The sequence below is a fragment of the Anolis sagrei genome, chromosome 4, assembly GCF_037176765.1.
Source record: "Anolis sagrei isolate rAnoSag1 chromosome 4, rAnoSag1.mat, whole genome shotgun sequence".
Classification (NCBI taxonomy): Eukaryota; Metazoa; Chordata; class Lepidosauria; order Squamata; family Dactyloidae; genus Anolis; species Anolis sagrei.
The window spans coordinates 128461081-128483835 of NC_090024.1; the positions used below are offsets into that span (position 1 = coordinate 128461081).

The 22755-nt window shown below is 40.5% G+C and overlaps 1 protein-coding gene across 1 annotated transcript in view; it reads right to left on the bottom strand.

Annotated features, from left to right (window-relative positions):
* The window catches only part of PAPPA2 (pappalysin 2), a 162054-nt gene that overhangs the window by 116500 nt on the left and 22799 nt on the right, over window positions 1-22755 (bottom strand). Inside the window, exon 3 of the mRNA XM_060774411.2 lies at window positions 1820-1965. Within this exon, the coding sequence (XP_060630394.2) occupies window positions 1820-1965 (146 nt within the window). The remainder of the gene's footprint in view (window positions 1-1819; window positions 1966-22755) is intronic.

Here is a 22755-nt window from a genome sequence, read left to right on the forward strand (position 1 = left end):
TGGGATTTAAATATATAAATATCTTAAACACACAAGCAAACATTTTTTTCAGTAGTTATTTTCTCCACATTAAGTTAGAATTCAGAGGTATATTCTGCCACACAAACTGATACCTCTAAGAAAGAGGTAGGAAAGCTGTTTGGATTACAAGCCATCAATAATTTGGGAAATGTAATATTCAAATAAAACATCACAGCCAAGAAAAAGAGAATATTTAAAATGTGGGGGGGGGGGGGGAGAGACAAAAACAGTGATGATTAGAATTGATATGCTTCCTTTCTTCCAATAATGAGACTCAAGGTGGCTGATTACATACAGGTTCAAACCTATACAAAAACCTTCAATATATATATAAATACAAAAATTATTTGAAAAGTATTTAAATTAAAAACATTAAATTTATAATGCACAATACAGAAATCATGAAAACAGGTCGTTTCTAAAAACATGACAGCTTTTAGAAGGAGAGCAAGGAAGGAGCCTTTCTGGCCTCTTAGGGAGGGAGTTCCAAAGCCTGGGAGCATCCAGTGAGAAGGCCCTCCCTTCCTTCCCAATAATTTTAATTATTACGTTTGGTCCAGCCATAGGTTTTTAAACGTTTGTTGTGCTACTGTCAATGTCTATTGCTTATTTTTTGTTTATGAGATTTATTTTAATTGTTTTGTATTGTTGTTTGTTATTGCTTTTATTATTGATGAATTGTGGGCACAGCCACACAGAGTCCCTTGGGGAGATGGTAGCCGTGTACAAAGAAAGTATTATTATTATTATTATTATTATTATTATTATCAAAGGAACCCTTGAGAAGGTTGTGGGACAGAGAGAAGAACCTCTCCAAAAGGCCTCAGAATTCCAATGAGCCTATAAATGGAAATCATGTGCCTTCAAGTCATTTCTGAAAGGGAGATCCATCCTTTATTAGCACTTTGAATTGTGACCAGTAACAGACCAGCAACTAGTAATGCTATTCCAACAAGAGAGTTAGCCCCAATTAACAATCTAACCGATTTTTGGAGAATGGGGAAAAAAGACAAAACACTGCGAATGGACATTCCTACTTAATGAGTGACCAATCATAGCTTTGAAATGGATAAGCCTATGTGCCAACACAAAAAAATTATTATTATTACAGTTCATTTGAATAAAAGACTAACTCTATTGATCATAAAGGGACAGAAATTGGCATTTTTCCAATAGTTCTTTGTTAAATTAAGGGTGAAGTGCCTCCCCCTCTCTCATACTTAAAACAAAAACCTGGGCATATATTTGATCAAGCTTTTCATCAACATTTCATAGAATATCCAAAAGCCATGCAAAATGTTGCTGGTGCTGGGGGAATTCAACATCCCACAGAACAACAGTTGGCGATTCTTGCCAACCCTACAAGCTGCCAACAAACACTGCTAACAGATTTCTTTTACTTCTCCATGGAATAAAAAAAATGACAGCTTCAGTCATTATATTAAATACCTGGAATCATATGAAAATCATTCCTTTTCCCTACTCAGCCTCCAGCATTAGCCCTGCAGTAGTCAATATGACTTCCTCGCGAATAGACATACTTTCCTCAGAAATTACAGGGCACTGAAAATTGATCTCCGTACTGTTACTCAGTCTCTACATGAATATCTATGTACATGAATGATCTATATCTGCAGAAGAGGTGGAGGAGGGATACAATCATGTAAAACCAACCAGAAGAATTATCACCTTTTGAACTGAAAAGAGCATTTACTGTCTATCATCAGTTTCATGGATGAAATTAGCTGACCAGCTAGAGAGATTTGCCCCGATCAAAATTATATCCAGACTCACTTACCCAGGTGGCTGAGGGCATCTTTGTCCCATGGCCAAGTGCCAGCACCTGCCAGCTCCTCCTGCACAGAGCTGGCAAAGTAAACATTGAGGAAGTGAGTGCTGTTTAGCTGCAGTGCCTCCTTCAGCTCTTTCACACTCATGTATGCCCTGTGGAGAGTGTGAGAGGAAGAATGGTGAAGTTAGAAACATCAAAGAAAATGAATGCTTAGCATTTATATGGTTCTTTCAATAGGTGCACAGTCTAAAGGCAGAACATGCATGAGGTCCCAGGTTCAATCCCTGATATTTATACTTAAAAGGGATCTTTCCTCAGAGCTAATCTGAAAAAAAATCTCTGCTTATCAATGTGTGCAGCTAGTTGCTGTTCAGAACAGCTAACAGCATACTTGGTGGACCAACCGTATTTTTCCTATGCCACAGCTTCTTAGCAAGGCATTTCAGGCTTATATGTGACACTGTTCAAAACTAGATATTATCTGAGAGCACTGATCTAGCATAACACACCTCCATGGAGCAAAGTGGATGGTTGGTTGGATAAAAAAATACATCGCACAAAAGTTCTCAGGGCTAGAGCAAATTAATTTCTAACAACAGAAGTCTATAGTAAATATTATTTATCTGAGCCTACACAATCTGGTTGTATCCCACCAAGTTAAATACCACCCCACTGCCCCCAAGGCATGTACCTTTTTAGGCATGACAGACATCTCCCTGCTTGTGGATTTTAGAGTTAGTAAGTTCTGGGCAGAAAAGAAAATGGATAGTTTCCCAAGTATCCTGGTAGCCATATTTGGGGAGATAGCTATGCCCCAACATTACCTGTTATCTTGCATAGGATGGAGAATCTGGAAATAGAGAAATGTCCAATCATGATTGCACAAAGAACTATGTGCCTCTGTAGGGAAACAGAGGCAGAGGTTCAGTAGTTCTCTGTTGAAATCCTTCTTTATATCTTTTACTGTGGTTCTTCATCAGCAGTAGATTGATATTCTCAGAACACGGGAGGTTGCCGTTGCGTGACAAGGAGAAATTTTTTTTCATACCTGCCCCCCCCCCCCCCCCTTATTTATCTCTTAGGCAAGGAACTAGCAGCAGCAGACCCCACCTAACTTCTCTTTAAGGATATGATTCCTTGACACTTGGCAATTGGTAGCTGACTGCATGACGTGACTACATTAAAACAAACTGCATTTTGAGTGTATGTAAATATTGCATTTGTGATCTGTGACATGTGATTTGTACATATATGTGTTTTGTACATATACAAATCACCACTTCACTATGAGTTCTTGAAGTGGTACAATGAAAAAGTACAAAACATACTAATAAGTATACAAACAAAATGTGATTCATGGAAGAAGAAAATATTAGAGCAGAAACTTACTCAACAGTCAAGAACTATTCAGTAGACTCTAGTTTTAAATGTGTTTCCAAATCTACATTTATCTAAGAATTATCACTCCAAAGCCTTTTTAAGTAATTCAAATTCCACAGACTGAGGTTAGTCATGTTCCTGCTGCCTCTCTTGAGGAGACATTTTTTCCAATTGCCGCCTGCAGGTCCCTTGACATTAGTAAAATGTCTTCTCCTCCGTGACTTTAATTTCATTGCAAATTAACCCAGGATTTTTTCCATACTACATAGACCAAGCAGAGTTGTGCTGATCCAAAAAGCCAAAGTGGGAGGGGAGAAGTATGTTTTAACTACAATGTAAGAGCAATTTGCAGACATCCAGTCATGAACACCCCCCCCCCCCCACTGCCCTCCCCAAACACACACAAGAGACCAAACAACATATAACAGAGACTATGTCAAGTCTGGAGTGGACAGCTCCCTTGGGCTAATTCTCTTGCTGGTGTCTCCATTCGTGTTTTTATCTGTCATAAACAAGTATCTGTGCCAATGTTATATATCAGTCCTCTTTAATTCTCATCCCTCATGCCTTCTGGATGTGCCTCCCACCCACCCATCCCCAAGGGTACTAAACAAGGAATTCCATGGCAGATTACCTGAAAGTTGGGATACACTGATTCACTGTTACATTTACAGAGAGACTAAAGAAGAGAAGCAAGCTTATTTCCATAACATGTGCAAGATGGCACCAGTAGAGACCTATGAAGTGTGCAAACACTTTTGGAATATAAACCTATATAGAATAAGTACAGCAATCCAGACAAGATGCAGGTAAGGCATTCATCATCATGGTCAGATAAGGCATTCCCTAGAATTACAGATGGTGCACGACTTTTAATCATAAAACATGCACCCAATAAGAGCTATAAATACAGATTCGAGTTGTGTACCTTCATCTTCAGGAAACCAACACCATCCAGAATGGGCTGATTTCTAATCTCTGATCCATCTTTCAAATGAGTAGGAGCAGAACTTCTTTCGTTTGATTAAGTTTGCATTTATTTGCCCTTACTCAGTTCATTCGTGACACCAGACACTGATTCAGTCCTGAAATAGCTTCCTTTAATTTAGAAGGAAAGGGAACATACAGTTGGAAATCATCAGACCTGAAAATTCCAGACGGGTCAGTCCTTTGTACTTCCCTTTCCACCCTGGCCACTGTACCACATCTAGTTTTGCAACCTTCCCTCTTATGGTTGTGGAATGAATCTGCTGCCCACTTCACTATAAGATTCCATCCATTTTCCTCACATACCAATTCCTTAAGCAAGAGCAGAGTAAAGTAGACCAATTCTGTGCAAAATAGCCCGAATAAAGTTTTTGTGAGAGATGCACTGCAAAAAGAATTCATCATGGAATACAGTATTGCAAGTTATGGAACTAAAAGACAGAAATGGACCTTTGAGCACAAAAAAAAATCCTGTCTAATCTCAGGGGCACAATGAAGAACCATCAGCAGGGTTTTGACTATATCAGAGATCCTGGAGAACTACAGAGGTGCTAATAATACACACCTACCATTGCTGCTATTATTTCTGGGCATTGATGTTTGTTTATTTACGGTATTTATATCCCACCTTTCTCAGCCCGAAAACGACTCAAGGCAGTCTACAGTCGGCAACAATTCAATTCCCCAACATACATAAAAATACAATTAAAACATTTAGCATAAATATAAAAATAATACAAACCCACTAAAACACAATAAAAACAAAAATCATCAGTGTCTCCTTACTAAAATCATTTTCCAGTCGCATCATCCAGTTGTTCCATAGTTCCTTATTGTTGTTTTTTCTTCAGTCCACAAATTAAATGCAGCTTATCAGTTCTCACCCTCTGGTACCAATGCACCAATCTTCTCTAAGACATACCCCATTCCTCTTTCACCTACTTCTTCATAGTCTTGTTTGTCCCACTTCTCAGCTGTTTCCCATGGATCAGCTGAGAAGTGGGATGGGATGTGGGGTGGGGTCCTGTTTAGCTGATACCTGGGAGACAGTTGAGAAAGAAGCCAGGATGCATGAGCAATTCTAAGCTGCTGATGTGAAAAATGCATATTTAACTCATGGAGTTCTTCTTTGTTGTAAGCTGCTCCATCACATTTTGCTTCCAGCTGGATGTTCCACATGACAAAAAGAGGTTCAATTCAAAAAACACCTGCAAACAGTCAACCACCACAACAAAAGCTTGCTAAGAAGTTACACAGATACAGTATATCAGAAGGCAACAGATCAAATGGTTCTATCATTTATATTTTCATTCTCTTAGAAACATTTTCTTCCACTTTTGAAGTCCACCTCTTAACAAGCTGCTCATTCTGGAATCAGGCTTGTAGTTTACTTGTTTGAATATGTACAAGGATGCTTTGCACTATCCATCTCATCACATTGAGAGGGGAAAGCATGGCTGAACATCACTTCAAGAGTAGAGAGTTGCCCCTTTTATATAGTCAGCAGTCCCATTTTACATTCTGCCTTCCCATCACATACACACTCACATGTGGAATCTTAAAAGCTGGCAACACAGTCATCTTACATTCATCACAAGGTCAGTATTACTTTACAAGGTCAGTATTACACAACCTCTGAGGATGCTTGCCATAGATGCAGGCGAAACATCAGGAGAGAATGCCTCTAGAACATGGCCATATAGCCCCCAGTGATTCCGGCCAAGAAAGCCTTCAACAATACATTACTTTTTTTGTTTTTAATCAGGAGAGACAACAATATCCAAAAAAGAGATCCCTTGCCCTGCCCAAAGTCCCTTACATGAAAGGAGATTGAAACTATTTCTTTCCATGGGATCCTATGGTTCTTCATCAAAGCCCATGGGATACAAGAGACAGTGATCTAGGTTAAAACCATTGCTGATGGTTGGGCAATGAAATAGGATGGAAAACTGTGATGGTTCCCATCACACTTATTTTTCAGTCATAAACATGGGAGAAAAGTGTGATAAGAGGTAAGAACGTGAACACGACTGCTAGCCTGTGTTCAGAGTTCCCTCCTTTCAGGACATTTCAGCCTCTTTTCAACCCTGGAACATGTGATGAGCTCTGTGTACCTCTTCATGCTTGAAAAGAGGCTGAAGTGGCCTACCAGGGACATTTCTCAATGTGATTAAGTTGATTGCCTAGAGTTCCTTCCTTTCAGGACACTTCTGCCTCTTTTCAATCATGGAGGGCTATGCATGACAGCCAGAAGGAGTTTAACTCATGGGATGAGCTCAGTGACTCTCCATGCTAAAATAGAGGCTGAAGTGTTCTATGAGGGGGACATTTCTCAATGTGATGAGGTTGATTGCTAGAGTTCCTTCCTTTTAAAAAGAACTCTAATTTTTCTGCAAATAACACTTTGCAAATAACACTTTGCTTTTTGCAAAAATAATTGTATAGGAAAATAAGGTATTTTGCAATAACTATTTTTGAAAGCTAATCCATTTTGCACAAAAGGTTTCCTTTTGAAATTGTTCACCAAAAATGGCACAAAATAAATATACAAATATCTCGTAGGAAATGTAACACTTTCTATCAAGATTTCTTAACGTGTTAAGACACCCTTTCTGTAATGGATGAGAAATTTAACAAATATTCCCATCCTTAGCTGAGAAAAGACAAAAAGTGGGATGGACAGACTTTGGGTGTTTATGTGACAAAAACAAAGAACATCAGAAACGTAATTCCTGGAAATTAGATGTTGCCAAGTGATTTGATTCCTTTTTTGGATAACTGCTTTTTAAAAATGCAAATCTATGTTACTCATAGTATTTTTCTTTGCCATTTTGTGGTCAACTCTGTAGCTGAGGCTCCTTGAAGTACTACAGTATAAGCTCCATCTGGGAGGAATATGTTATATTATAATTAGAGATACTGGCGGCTTCCAACTTACACTGTTCCTATTTGAGAACTTTTTATACCACATCAAATGAGTATGGGTATTTTCAAATGGATAGCTCCTAGAACTACCAGTCAATAGATAATCTGCATCTACTTTCTTTTTTGTACTTGATGGATGATGATGATGATGATGACAGAAGCAGAAGAGGGAGGACACTGTTTTTTTTCTTTTAAAAAAAAAACCAAAACCTGAAACACTGGGAGGACTGTATGGCAGAATACAGTCTTTCAGACAATCTGGACCAGAGTCACATAGTGCATTTTGAACTTTATCTAGAAATAGATCCTGGGGTTTATGCCAGTCACTTCCCTAATAGTAGTAGCATAAGGATGAAATAAGGATGATGTCTCACAACCTCTGAGGATGCCTGCCATAGATGCAGGCAAAACATCAGGAGATAATGCTTCTCAAACATGGCCATATTGCCTGGAAAACCTACAACAACCAGTGATTTCAGCCATGGAAGCCTTCAACAATACATCAACCAGGAATATCACAAGAGCATCCAGAGAACAAACTGGCAATCAAGGAGTATGGGGCTAACAAAATGAACAGTCCACACTTCCCAGTTATACACCCAAGAAGCCAGGATGGGGCCACAGACTCTAGGACTCATTCTATCAGCTTTCAAGAGAGCCAAAAGCTGTGTGTTATTAATGTGGGCAAGAGGAATATGTATGGAAGGACTGTCCACTATGGAATGTGAGCTGGTGAATGCATGGGTGGCTTCGCAGGTAAGATCTTGTCCCCAGGCAGAATGGGTGGTGCTAGCAGAGGTGGAAGAGGTCCAAGTGACCCTGTTGGGGGATATCAGATGTGAGAGGACCTTAGTGTAGACAGCTGAAAGCCCACCCTTGAGGGAAATTCTTATTGCTAGACTTATACATGGGGATGTGAAGCTATATAGGACTGCACTGACTATGATAAAAGTAGCAGGGAAGAGGATTCCTGCCATAGATGCAGGCAAAATGTCAGGAGAGTGCTTCTAGAACATGGCCATATAGCCCGAAAAACCTACAACAACCCAATGATTCCAGCCATGGACACCGTCGACAATACATCAACCAGGAACATCACAAGAACACCCAGAGAAGAAATTGGCAATCAAGGAGTATGGGAGTAGTATCAGAGTTGTCAAAAGGAGCTGTATTGGGGCAAGACTAGTCACATCTAGTTAATCTAATGACCCCAGCATGTCTAGTTAAAGCATGGATTTTTAAGCAGACTTTTGATCTTGAGTAGGCTGAAATGAGGTCATATGAGGTTGATACTTTGGCGCTTTAGTTGTGACTTGAAGGCAGCTAGTTTTAACTACAGATGGTCCCTATGTGTTTTTTAGGCAAAAAATACTCAGGGGTAGTTTTGCCAGTTCCTTATTCCCAAACCATGGTCTCCCATCAAATAGTAACCAGGTATTGCGACCAAGATCAGAACTAATCATACGCCTTTAGGTCACTACCATTTTAGGCCATGACCATTGTCCATTTTAAGTATTAAATAGATTTCTTTCAAGCAGGCATGCTTGCTAACATTTATTTATTTATTATTTTATTTCCTATATTTTTACCTCGCCCTTCTCAACCCCAAGGAGGGACTCAAGGCGGCCTCACAAAAGCATCATAAGATGTTGACATCATACAAAAAAATCAACAATCAGCAATACATTAAAATATTAAAACAGTAATTAAACAATTGATTAAAAACATGCCTGTTAAAATCAGAATCCGAAATCCAGAGTCCAAGGTCCAACATTCAATTTAACACATTTCTTATTTGATCCAGAATCAGCTTATGGAGATTAATCTCAGTGAATTCAGCCATGTGCAGAAGGGATGATCATCCTCAGGATAGGTTTTTTTTTCTTCTGGAGAGGCTCTGTGGTGACATTTAGGACCTCATCACACTTAGGTCTTGGAGCCAGATGACAGTGCGGGGATTCTTCAGGCAACATGGCTAATCCGTGGGGCAGTGAGGGAAATTGTTGTGCCCTGCCCCACATCATCCACTGCACCACTTTCTCCATCACACAGAGGAAAACAATGCTGCCCGGCTTCCCTCCTTCTATCGAATGGGAACATGGAAAGCCTCCCATGTTCTCTGGGCAATGTCCTAGGATGCTACCAGGATGCTTCTGGTATGCAACTCCACCAGACATAGCCTTGTGTTGTATGATGGACTTTATTGAAGACTCATCCTGGAAGCATTGTAGGATGCTACCCAAAAATAATGTGAGGAGGTCTCTAGTGATTCTTCTCAGTCTTTGCCAGAAATTAGACAACAGATAACAGCATGTATCCAGATGCTGGCTTTGGGTCCAGAATCTTTACTAAAGCTGAGATCATACATTATATTAAAAAGGGAGCTCAAAGCACATTCTTCCAGTATGCTGCCAGCCCTTCCTTCACAGATGGGCTGAAAAAGACAAGCATAACAGCACAACATGCTTCTACAAGATGTCAGCCTTAGCCCTCCTCAGCTGCTCCATCTGGGAAAAATTTAAAAAGCAACCAGAGGCAAAAAAACAAGGCTGTCATACCTTTGTCATTTTAAGAAGAAATTACAAAATAAGAAGTTTCTTCCAGAGATGCTGAATTTATTTGGCATGTATTTGTCACTGTGAGACTATGTACTAAGATTTCAACTTAGTGGCTGGTGTCCCAAAAAGGACAAAAAAAGATGTACAATTATTTTTAATTGAGACAGAACAAAAAGTAAATTTGACTATAATTCATAGTCTTGTTGCTAGCCTGGGGCACTTTCCTGATAGAAGACAGTATAATTTCCAGATGTACAGTGCAAGATTAGGAAAAAGCTTCTACCAGTGCAAAACATCTGTTCAAGGGGAAAGGGAGTGAACATCTGGAATAAATTAGCAACATGCCTTCTTAGATTTTATTTCCGACTTCACCTCTGAACTATGATAAGCAATACGCTGCGCACATGAATGTACACACATGCACACTTGTTTGCTCTCATTCTCTCTCTTCCCTCCCCTGCCTCATACAAGCCCCTTCCCTTTGCTCTTCCAGCCATGTTATACACAATTTTATTCTTTCCTCATAGCATCCCCACCTATACTTTTCTGCATTGGGTAGAGGAAGCAGGGCCATATGATACAGAATATCAAGGCAGAACATCCCACAATATCTGCTTTGAACTGGGTTATCTGAGTCCACACTGCTATATATTCCAGTTCAAAGCAGATAATGTGGAATTTTATTCATCTGTGTGGAAGGGGCTCAAGTCGAAACACATAGCTTCCACACCTTCAGATAATTGTATTGAACAGGAAATTTTGGAATACAGCTTTTCTTATGCCACATGAACAAAAATCACAGAAGTCCTGTTGTCTTTATAACTGGAAATAACGTGACAATGTCCATTTGAGGAATGCCCAGTTTGGTGGGAGAAGGTTTCTTAAAGAAAAGGTACACTAGGCCTTACTCTATGCACTATGTTCAGAGGCACAATATTCTTTCCTCCACATACTTATGCAACCCCTGTGTTTCCCACATCTTATGGGGGATTATGCAACAAATGCAGTAATAGAGATAAATTCAGGATAGAGATGAGACAAATGGCAAGCAGCTAATTTTCAAGATCCCAACTAGTCACTTCTAAACCAGATGGTGTTTGTTTCCTTGTGCCGGAAGGGTCAAAATTTAGCTAAGAAAACAAAGTGAAAAGTGCTGGAAGGTTAAACACACCTACAAAGGTAGCTCTTCACCATTCAGTAATGAACAACTTTAGGCCAGTGTCAAATCTGCCCTTTTTCAGAAAGCTTCTGGAGTGCATGGTGGCCTCCCAACTACAGGGGTTCTGGATGAAACATATTATCTAGATCCATCCCAATATGGTTTCAGGCCTGGCTATAGGACTGAGCAGGCATTGGTTGCTTTGGTGGATGAGCTACATAGACAACTAGATAGGGGGAGTGTGTCCCTTCTGGATCTCTTAGATCTCTAATCGGCTTTCAATACCATCGATCATGGTATCCTTCTGGACCACCTCATGGGAATGGGACTTGGAGGCCCTGTTTTGCAGTGGTTCCGGTCCTTCCACCAGGGTCAGGTCCAGAAGGTGGTGCTGTGGGACTCTTGCTTGACTCCATGCCTTTGTCCTGTGGGGGTCCCACAGGGTTCAATTCTGCCCCCCCCCCCCCATTTTGTTTAACATCTACATGAAACCATTGGGAGAGATCACCTGGAGTTTTGGAATTCAGTGCCATCTGTACACAGATGACACCCAACTCTATTGCTCGTTTTCACCCAATGCCAAGGATGCAGTCCTGACCCTGACCCAGTGTCTGTCAGCTGTAATGGACTAGATGAGGATGAACAAATTGAAATTGAATCCAGACAAGACAGAGGTACTACTGGTCAGTTGTAGGGTTAATAAGGGCACCAGCTGCACCCATACCTTGAAAAGGCCAATCTGGCTATGGTAGAACATGCCTTAGTCACAGCCAGACTAGATTACTGTAATGTGCTCTATGTGGAGCTGTCCCAGAAGAGTGTTTGGAAACTTCAACTCGTACTAAGGTCAGCGACTAGACTGCTTATAGTTGCAGGATATAGAGAAATAAAAACTCAGCTCCTGAAGTAACTTCACTGGCTCCCAGTTTGTGTCCGGGCGCAATTCAGGGTGCTGGATTTAGCCTATAAAGCCCTAAACAGTCCATGCCCAGCCTACCTGAGGGACCACATGTCCTCTTATGAGCCCACACAAGCCCTGAGATCATCAGGAGGGGCCCTTCTCTTGGTCCCATCATCATCACAAATGCAATTGGTGGGAACGGGAGGGAGGGCCTTCTCAAAGTTGGCCCCGCAGCTCTAGAAATCTCTTTCTAGAGATGTGCAATTGGCCCCCTTCTTGTTGGCCTTTCGTTCACAAATTAAAATCTTTTTGAGGAACCAGGCTTTTTCTGATGACTTATAATAGGCCACGACCAGATAGCTACTGGTAATATTAATCTCCGAACACTATTTCAGACTAGGCAATATTGTTACACGGTCCAATGGAAATGATGTTTTTAGGTTCTTAGTGTACTTTGTTTTATGGAAAACCTCAATAGTTGGAGGTTCAGGGAATTTTTTAATGGTGTATGTCATAATGTATTGATTTGTTATGTAGTGTGCAATTTGTGTATTTGGTTTATTATGGTTTTTTTATTTGAATTTATGTTATGTAATTTCTGTTTTTAATTATTACACTCTGCTTTGAACCCCACCCATGGGAGAAAAGAAGGATAAAATAAGTAACTAAATAATAATAATAATAATAATAATAATAATAATAATAATAATGCTGTTGGGCAATTTTAAACATGTGGGAAGAACTAATCATGGATCTCATATCATAACTAGCCGTCCCCTGCCACACGTTGCTGTGGCTCATTCTGGTGGTCATGGGGGTTGTGTGTGGGAGGTTCATTCATGTGGTTCAGAATGCTCTGTGATTGTAGGTGAACTACAAATCCCAGGAACTACAACTCCCAAATGTCAAGATTCTTTTTTCCCCAAACTCCACCAGTGTTCACATTTGGCATATTGAGTATTTGTGTAGAGTTTGGTCCAATTCCATCATTGTTTGAGTCCACAGTGCTCTCTGGATGTAGGTGAACTGTAACTCCAAAACTAAAGGACACTGCCAACCAAACCCTTGCAGTATTGTCTGTTGGTCATGGGAGTTCTGTGTGCCCAGTTTGGTTCAATTCCATCGTTGGTGGAGTTCAGAATGCTCTTTGATGATAGGTGAACTATAAATCCCAGCAACTACAAATCCCAAATGACAAAATCATTATTTTTTAAGTGATGGTCACTCCTTGTGTTGTGAGATGTTTTGTTGCAAATTTGGTGTGATTTCGTTCATTGGTTCTTTTGTTTTAAGGTACTCATTATGCACAGAGCATTTTTATATATATAGATTACACCTGAAAAGCCTTGCTTTGTGTTGAGCATGGTGTGTTGCTTAAGCCACAACTTTTGCAGGAGAAAATTAAATTAACTGTAGCTTGTTTTTTCTATTATTTCCTCCCACTTGATAAACTCTTGTTTTAGTGGGGTTAGCAGGGGAAATAATTCAGGGGTATACATTAAATCAATCTATGGTTTAAACAAATGAGTTTCTATATCTACAACAAAGAATATGTTTTCAGGCTGTGGATTTGTGGTTCCTTTACAAATTAAGAGTTATTAGGAAAGGTACATAACAAGCCATATTTTGAAAAACTACATCTGGTTTTGCTCCTGACATGTAAATAAGGGCCCAGTTAACCCCAAGTCCAGTACTTGGAATACTCATGCTCTTGCCCCCAGAGCAGACTAGCTAATAGGAAAACTCTTTCTTTTACTTCTGCTCACATTTCAATTCAGAAACAATATAAACACAAATTTCCTAGTTCCAACAGACCTCACAACCTCTGAGGATGCTTGCCATAGATGCAGGTGAAACGTCAGGAGAGAAGGCTTCTAGAACATGGTCATATAGCCCGAAAAACCTACAAGAACCCAGTGATTTCAGCCATGAAAGCCTTTGACAATACATTGAACATTTCTGTTCTTTGATCCTTGTGCTCGCCACAGCATAATATGTATCTTGCCACATTATCCTCATACTTGCCCTTCCATGTGCCAATACCCTCATGACTTTACAAGGAACAGATGGATTAGGCATTCATCAGATGCTTGGATCTCTGAATAACATGATTATTAAGTATGACTTAATTTCTACCCACCCACCAATAAAACCAAATTGATAACAGCTTCCAGGCCATCCTCTTATTTTTGCTGTCCTGGGCTCCTCAAATATAGGCGTTTCCAGCTATCAAGAAACAGACAGTGCATAAGGCAGCCCACATGGACATGAGTCAGAGGCTGGGCTTGGATGAAGGAGATCCATCTGCTTGTCAACAATTCAAGGATCAATGAAGTGTCATAGCAGATAACTCAAGCAAGGGTTTGTAATCAAAGAAAGCAGCACATAAATCTGGACAGGAGTGCAGGTACAAGAAGGGAAGGAGTGCAGACAAGGGAAGTGGTGTTAGACAAGCAGAACCACAAGTAATACACAGAAAAAGACAGGCAAAGAGGTTGGGATGGAGAAAACCAAATGTTAACCAAAATTCCTGTGTGACAAGGTCATAACACTAATACTCACATTATCAGTTTTACAACACATTATCAGTTTTACAACACATTATCAGTTTTACAACTTCGAAATAAAGATAGTAGAGGGAAGTGGCATTTTGCCAACTACAGGCAGTCCCAGAGATACAAACAACTCATAGTTAAGAACGAGGGTGAGACAACAGGAAGTGAGATAAATCTATAACGAGGAAGGGAAGCAGGGGGGAAGAGGTGTTTCAACTGAAGCTTTGCCACAAATCTTTGTTTTCACAACAAACCAATTTTTTTTCAAAATCCAATTATTACAGGGACAGAAAGCCAGGTGAAAGCTTCTGAACAGAGACACAGATGGCAAAATAAACACCGCAGGGGGTGTTAATCTTTCCCAATGCTATCCAAAGATATATGTATATATATGGCTGGAGTTATACTTAAAAATGTACCTGCTCCAATTTACATACAAACTCAACTTAAAAACAAACCTATAGAACATATCTTGTTCGTAACTTGGGGGCTACCTGTCTATCCATTGTAAGGATTTATCCTTAATTCATATGTGCATGCTTTATACACAGATGCACCCCTTCCACAGGACTAGACTACACATTTATCACTGGACTGCCACCAAACCAGTAATTCAAAGCGCTCCTGACATGCTATATAGTTTCCTTGCTGTTGCTTGACCTCATTAACCTTGCAAAAGTGCTCTGAACATTCAAAAAAGCCCATGTGATATCCTAAGGTACCAGATCATATCTGAACTTATAAGTTAAGCAGTATCAGCCCCAGTTTGCACTTGTATGGATAATTAGCTATACAGAGCTAAAGTTATTAGTAGACAGACAAAATCCAGAGCATACTCACCAACGGTAGTTCATCTTAGAGAGAAGGGTCAATTGCTGGGGTGGGGAGGATCAGGGATCTGGCCTGGCCTGGCTTTGTTTAACATCTTTATATATGACTCAGAGGACGGAATGCAGACGATTTTATAATACCAAGTTAGAGGGTAGGGGTGTGCAGAATTCAATTTGGCAATTTGGGAAAATTCAGTGATCTAGCAGCTGAAAACAGACTGGGCAGGACCCAGTTGAAGCCTTACCCAGAATGGATCATGAGCAGCCAGAACTTTGGGCTAACGGGGACAATGGGGCTAAGCAGCACTTTATCTTTTCTTCTTTCTTCTCTAGCAGGCTCCTCCATCTCTTCCCGAAGATACCCCACTCCCAGCCAAGCAGCCTCCCGAGGCAAATAAGGTTGGAAAAGAGAGGGGGGATGGATGGATGGAAGGAAGGAAGGAAAGTCTTTCCTAAGCCTCCCCTCCAGAAAGGGTCCCGTTGAAAACTCTCTTTCCCAGCAGCACTTTGTGTGGTATGAGCATTGAAGGAGCCTCTGTGGAAGTTGAGGTTTCTCTCTCTCTCATATTTCTTTTTCAGCCAATCAGAGGCCCGGTTGACCATATCCATTCTCTTCCCCTCTTGTTGTGTGTGCTGGTTGGGACTTCAACTCCCAGAACCCCCTCTTGTGGGTTAAATAAGATCTAAAAACAATATGGCTTTGGGGCATTGTGCACACCTCTATCGGAGGAAATAGCTAATTGCCCAGAGGACAAGCACAGCATTTGAAATGACATTGACAGATTGGAGAGTGAGGCAAAGTTAGCAACAGGGGTAAACATGAAATTAGAACATAAAATCATAGAATTGAGAGAGGCCACAAGGACGATTCAGTCCAATCCTGCCTCGGAGTGTGATGGACATCCAGCCTCTGCTTAAAAACCTCGAGAGAAGAAGGGTTCGTCAAACCCTGAAGCAGCATATTCAGAGACAGCTCTTATCATAAGAAATTATTCCTAATGTTTAGGTGGAATCTCTTTTCCTGCAATTTGATTCCATTGCTCTATATCCTAATATCTAAAGCAGCAGAAAACAAGCTTGTCACCTCCTCAACATAACATCCTTTCAAATATTTAAACATGGCTATCATGTCCCCTCTCTTTTCTCCAAACTAAACATACCCACCCACCCCACTAAATTGCTTCTCACAGAGCTTGCCTTCCAAACCTTTGATCATTTTGGTTGCCCTTCTTGGTTATGTTGCAGTTTGTCAGTATCCTTCTGGAACTGTGGTGCCCAGATCTGGACACAGTATTCCAGGTGAGGTCTGAACAAAGGTCTGAAAGAAGCAGAATAGAAGGTCAACCTAGGACCTCCTCCCATTAAGGTCCACATGGTGGGTGAAAGCAGGAGGATTTGCCGTGCAGAATGAAAGATCCAGCAGGCAGAGGAGGGAAACCATTGCCCCATGCCCCTGATTGCCTGCATCACCGCTTACCCATCCCACGGGTGGGGGGGCATCACGTGGTTTCCCCCCCCCCCATGCTCACCCCATTCTTCTCAATGAGAAAATGGAAAATCTCCCATGTTCTCTTAACAGCATCCTAGCATGCTTGCAGTATGCTAGAAGAACAGGGCCCTGTTGAAAGTAGCTCTAATTCATCTGATGGGCTGCCACAGGCTCCATGCTTCTAGTGCCCTGCAAGCATGCTAGGATGGTGAAAATTGTCAATGTGATAAAGTTCCCAGTCACTCTACTTCTACTGATGCAGCCTAGAATTTTATTGTTTTTTTTAGCTGCTTTATCACACCATTGACTGTTCCCAATCCATCTAACAGTAGCATTTCCTAGCCCACATTTTACTAGCTTTATGTGAAAATATCATGGGGGACCTTATCAAAGGCCTTTCTGAAATAAAGATAGATTTCCTTTCATCTGTCAAGCATGTAACTTTACTAAAAAAAGAGAGAAAGAAGGTTCATCTGGCATGACTTGTGTTTAGAAACCTGTGTTGACTTTTTGTGAGTATGGCATTCTTTTCTAAGTGCTTACAGATTGTTTCTTTAATTATCTGCTCTAGAATTTCTCCTGGTATTGATGTCAGGCTCAGGCTGACTGGATGGTAATTGTTGGAAACCCTTTTCCCTCCTTTTTGAAGATGCGGACAGTTTCCTTCCTCCATTCTGCTGGAATGTCTCCTGTTCTCCAAGAGTCTCAAAGATTATTGCTATTGGTTCTGAAATTACTTCTGCCAGTTTTTCGAATACCCCTGGATGTAATTCATCTGGCCCTGGAGACTTGGATTCATTTAGATGAGTCAGATATTCCTGTACAGCATCTTTACCTATTATGTGCTGCATTTCCCCAACTTCATCCTCTGTTCCATCCTCCCCAATTTGAGCACGGTTAACCTTTAGGGAGAAGACTGAGGCAAAGAATGTCGTGGGATGCTCACATGTGGAATCTCACATGATCATGACCAACACATTTCTGCAATCCCCTCAAGTATTTCATCATTCCCTTCTCAGTCATTCCCCATGTGTTTATCACATGTCCATCTGAACTGTATTTTACACATAGATTAAATGCTAAAGCATTTCTATCCAACAAAGAAAGTGTTGATGAGTTCTGCCTTTTCTCTGTTCTCTATCAATATTTCACCATCACCTGTATGTGGGACCTACTGTTTCCTTGTTCTTCCTTTTGCTATAGCCATAACCAAAAAAACCTCACCCATTTATTGTTTTTATCCTCTCTAGCATGGTGGAGCTCATTTTGCACTTTGGCTTTTCTAACTTGCTCCCTATACATGCCAGCTATTTGTTTGAATTCCTCTTTGATGATGTCTCCCCTTTTCCATTTAAATCTTAGCTCAATGGAAAGTTCCTTAGGCATCCATTCTGGTTTCTTTAGACACCTTCTATTTATCTTTCTTATTGGAACTTTTTGAAATTGTGCCTCCAATATATCTCTTTTCAGAAACTCCTATTCATCATGAACTCTTAGTATCCTGACCATGAGATCACATTCTTGTTTTCTCCTAAGCAAGGTAAGTGAAATATACCAATATACACTTAGTGTGAAAGCACGTGCCTTGAAGCCACATACACAAACTCCCCTGAACTTCTTCGAACTAAATTGGAACAAAATGCTTTGTGGATAATAATAGCAACAATAATTCCAAAAATGGTGTGCACCTTAGATTCAATGGTGCCTTACACTCACTGGTTTGGGAAGGGGTTAACTATCTTCTGTCCGAGAAATGAGGAACAAAAGGTGTGTTAGATTCAGTGAAATATGTTAATAACAAATGTATTCATCTTCATGTGAGAGTGAGAGAGAACTTTAAATTTTCAGCAGCATAAAAGTATATTGTTTTCCTCCATTGATAAATCTAGTGCAATCTGCATCTTATTGTTCTGTCTCTCTGGGGCTTGTTTTGTTTGGTACTTTAAAAGGCAGGGGGTGCTTGTAGACAAAATCAATCACACAAGCAGTAATACCTTGGAAATGGAACTTAATAGATTTTTGAAAGGGCAGTCTATTGACCCACTAGACCTTAATGGCTCAGAAGCCGCATGAGTCTGGCACACAGTCTCACCAGGAGACAGTTTATAAATCCACACAAATGGAAACGGGTAGTAAAAATCCTTTTAAGTGGCAGGAACTCCTAAAACACAGCAGAGAATTTCCAGCATCAGAGCCCTTGGTATTTACATTAAGCTCTCTCATGGTTGCCTGCCTAAGATACCAAATGGAATAGGAAATCAACAGGGAGCCAGGCTTTCCAGGCTGCAACTGAAGAAAATGACCTCACCAGAAAGCCAAGAGGCCTGGACCCTGAAAAGTTTTGTTTTTGTTGTGTACCTTCAAGTGGTTTCTGATTTCTGATATCACTGTGGTTTCTTGGCAATATTTATTCAATTGCAGGGTGTGGTATCATTGACTTCCTCTAAAGCTGAAAGTGTGACTTGTCCAAGATCACCTGGTCAGTTTCTGTTCTGTTTGGTTCTCCCTTCCATTCCTGGTTGGAACAGACACTTACAGCATGAAGTTAGAGGGAAAAGAGTCAGCATCATAGGTAAATGAAATAGCACATACTGTTAAGTCCTCCTCCTCTTCCCCATGGACCATGGTGGGTAGCCCTGGTCCCTGAGGACTGCAGCAATGGTGCCCCACTCCTGCATCCCTTCCCCCAAATATTCAGTTTTTTTCACACAGCAGAAGAGCTATGCCCATAACACCTGCAAAAGTAGAGGGATAGCTGTATATGCAAATGCAGGTATTCCAAAATCTGAAAAAATCCCAAACACATCTAGTCCCAAGGATTTTGGAGAAGGGATGCACAAGTTTCCTTCTCCCTCTCTGTTTTTTTCTCTTTTGCTGAGAGAGATTAAACAAGTTTTGAACATAGGGGAGGCATTTCAAGTTTAAATATTCCAGGCACTGAAAAACCCCAAAATATTTCTACCTTACTAGCTCTCATAGGTTACAGCAAGAATAAAAAATAACACATTTTGATAAATGGGATAATTCAAGACTTTACACATTGCATGTTTTTTGGATGATGTCAACTCCACCAAAAACTGCAGGAAAAGGGCTAAATATGTTCCATTCATCTATTACTATCTCACTCAGAGGCATGTGAGATTGTTAAGATTTAGAGATTGCATTACTAGGAATTTGGAATAATAGTTCCTCACACAACTCCCAAAGTCATTAAAGTCTGTCTCTTGATCTTAGGATAATGCAATCCTTTCTCATTGTCTGACAGCAGCATTAAAACACTTAAAAATTAAAAATGTAGTAATCTATGCTATGCAAACCATTGCAAGTTTTTGGTTCATTTACAAAGTGAATTATCAACTAAGAATTTTACATCCATGAGTGCATCCTGGCTGTTTATGAGAAATATTGAGAATTATCTTTGGAGCTCTGCAGAATTTAACAGGTCACAATTACGTTATAAGACTCTCTAGACTGAAACAGTATCAATCAGTGCCACTCTTTGAAAATTCATATTGGAGATACTGGAGGAAGTCATATTTGTCTTCCTCATCCTCCAAAAAAAACCCCAAAAAAACTTCAGTATCCTTAGGAAGCACATTCACCTCAAGTCAGTAGCAGCTGGTGCAACTCTAGTAAGCCTTTACTGAAATCAGTCCTATGGACACTGACTCCAGTTCTGGTAATCTCACAGTTTAAGATGAGGAAGGTAGGTTACCCAGATGATAAGGCCACCAATGTCTAAGGCCTCAGAACTCTCTCCAAATAGAGAAGGAAACTGACATAGCAATTAGTAAGTGTGTGTTTGTCCCTTTCAGCACCTGCTACACTGCCTGAAGCACAAGTTAATTACACCTATGTTGACATACATTTTTGTGACCCTGTTTTGTACAAAGTGTACAAAGTATAGAAAGTGTGCCTAACTGTATGATAGCATCTATAAGTACAAAATCTGTAGAACACTTGCATCCCAGTTTGCCTATTGGTTTGTGTGATTGAGGTTTGTTCCTATAAACTTGCAAGGAAAAGTAATTATTTACTCCTTTCTAAGTGCATTACATCAACCTTACACCTGGTATCATAGTGTCAAACTCTTTCATTAATAACATCGTGTATACCACCAGGATGCTGGACTTTTGGTGTTACAAAGCAGCATCTTCTACTTCCAGCACAAGCTACTGAACCTGAAGAAAGTAACCTCTAGGAACTTAATCACATGCAGCCTTACCAGCATCGTGATTCACCAGCCTCCGTGGTGGCAGTGGAGTAATCTCAGTGCCCCAGTCAGCAGATGATCCTTCCGCATCTCATGTGGGAAAGCGTTACCATGCAGCTGACACATGGAGCAGCTCCATTGTTCCTTATGGAACACAGGGCTGCTTTAGTGTTGGTGGCAACAGCCTCCTACCACACTGCCACCCCAGTTCACCAACAGATCCCCAATAGAAGTCACCCTACATGGTATGCTAGGTGGCATGGGGCTCCATGGGTGAACTGGGGCAGAAGTGTATTATGCCCCATCTGATAAGGTTACAGGTTTAGATTTGAGGATATCAGCCTAAGGTTTCGGTCTATTCTGACAAAACCTTTGCCTGGTAATGTCCCTCAGCATGGCTTCATTGGCATCAATGCAGTGAAATTCTATATAGCACTGAACATTTCCTTGTATTGAAGTTTATATTCTTACATCCCTCAGGCCCCTTCCACTCAGCTGTATAAAATCCACATTGAACTGGATTATATGGCAATGTGGGCTCAGATAACCAGTAACCCAGTTCAAAGCCGATATTGTGTATTATCTGCCTTGATATTCTGGGTTATATGGCTGTGTAGAAGGGCCCTCAGCTCAACATGCTGCTTGTTTGTGGCATGCCTGTACTTCATATAGTCAAAATTCAGCAGAGTAATGAAAGAGTAAGTAGCATCATAAGCATAAATATTTTTGTCCAAGCAATCAACAGCAGATACCTTATTTCAAACTGACTCACCAGCAGAGCCTGGAAACATTGTAGTCTAATATCTTAGACTATGGCCACCATAATTATGCTTGATGTGAAAGCAGTATGCTTTGAAACAACAGCCTCACATATCTACTTGCAAGTAAATTGATTCAAATTAACTGCTTGAAAGGGTCTGCTGTGGGTTTTTTTTAATCTTTCCCCATCACCACTATACTGGCAAAATGAGGCCAATGCCTTAGACTGGGAGATCTGTTGAAAAACAGAGATTAGTCATTGAGACACAGCCTCTCAAAACATATTTTCATATGTGATGATGAGCAAGAGGTAAAGGTTTAAAAAGGAACAGAACTTGAAGGTAAACACAGGGGACTGACAGACAAGATCCAAGATTATTGCTGTCCCAGCACAGCCCAGGCTAGACCAAAATGTATTTTTAAAATAGCCCTACCAAGCCAGGGGTGAATACAGAAAGGAAAAGCAGTAGGCTACAGCACTAAATGGACTTTCACTGGTTCCAGGGATAACTTCACTACATCTCTGGGAACTTCCATCTGCAGTCTCAAGTATCTTACTACATATATTCGTAGACCACAAACCCAGAAATCATTCATTCCAGAAAAATAAGATGGTAAAATTACTTTATCTCTCAATATAGCATTTAACACAAAGAATTCAGTAGAAGATCTGAATGTTTCAATCTATAAGTAATCATTTGTATTTTAAAGAACGAGTCATCATTTTGACATTGCATATCTCTGGCAATAAAAGCTTTTCTCTTCTCCTTTAAAAAAAATCCAAATACATACTTTAGACCCAGTGCTCTCTTGCTCTTCTGAACTGGATTAGTGCTCTCTGTCAATTATGGCAATACCTCGTAGTTCATAGAGCTTTTTTAGGCAAGGAATATACAGAGGTGGCTTTACTAGTTCCTTTCTCTGAAATATAGCCTCAAGCACCTGGTATGAGGGTTATCCAGAAAGTAAAGTTACAAGGCATGTAGATCATGCGAGGAATTTTCATGAAAAAAGTTAGTATCACTGCCATGTAGCAGGAAGCCAGTGGAAGTGAATGAGCAGTGCCAGTCATAAGTAGCTCATCGACTGGCACTGTGGTGAAGGTTAGAGATGAGCATCCTCATTCTGTTTCCCTCTAAGTGTGAAGTTCGTGCTGTTATACACTACCTGAATGCTAAGGGCATGA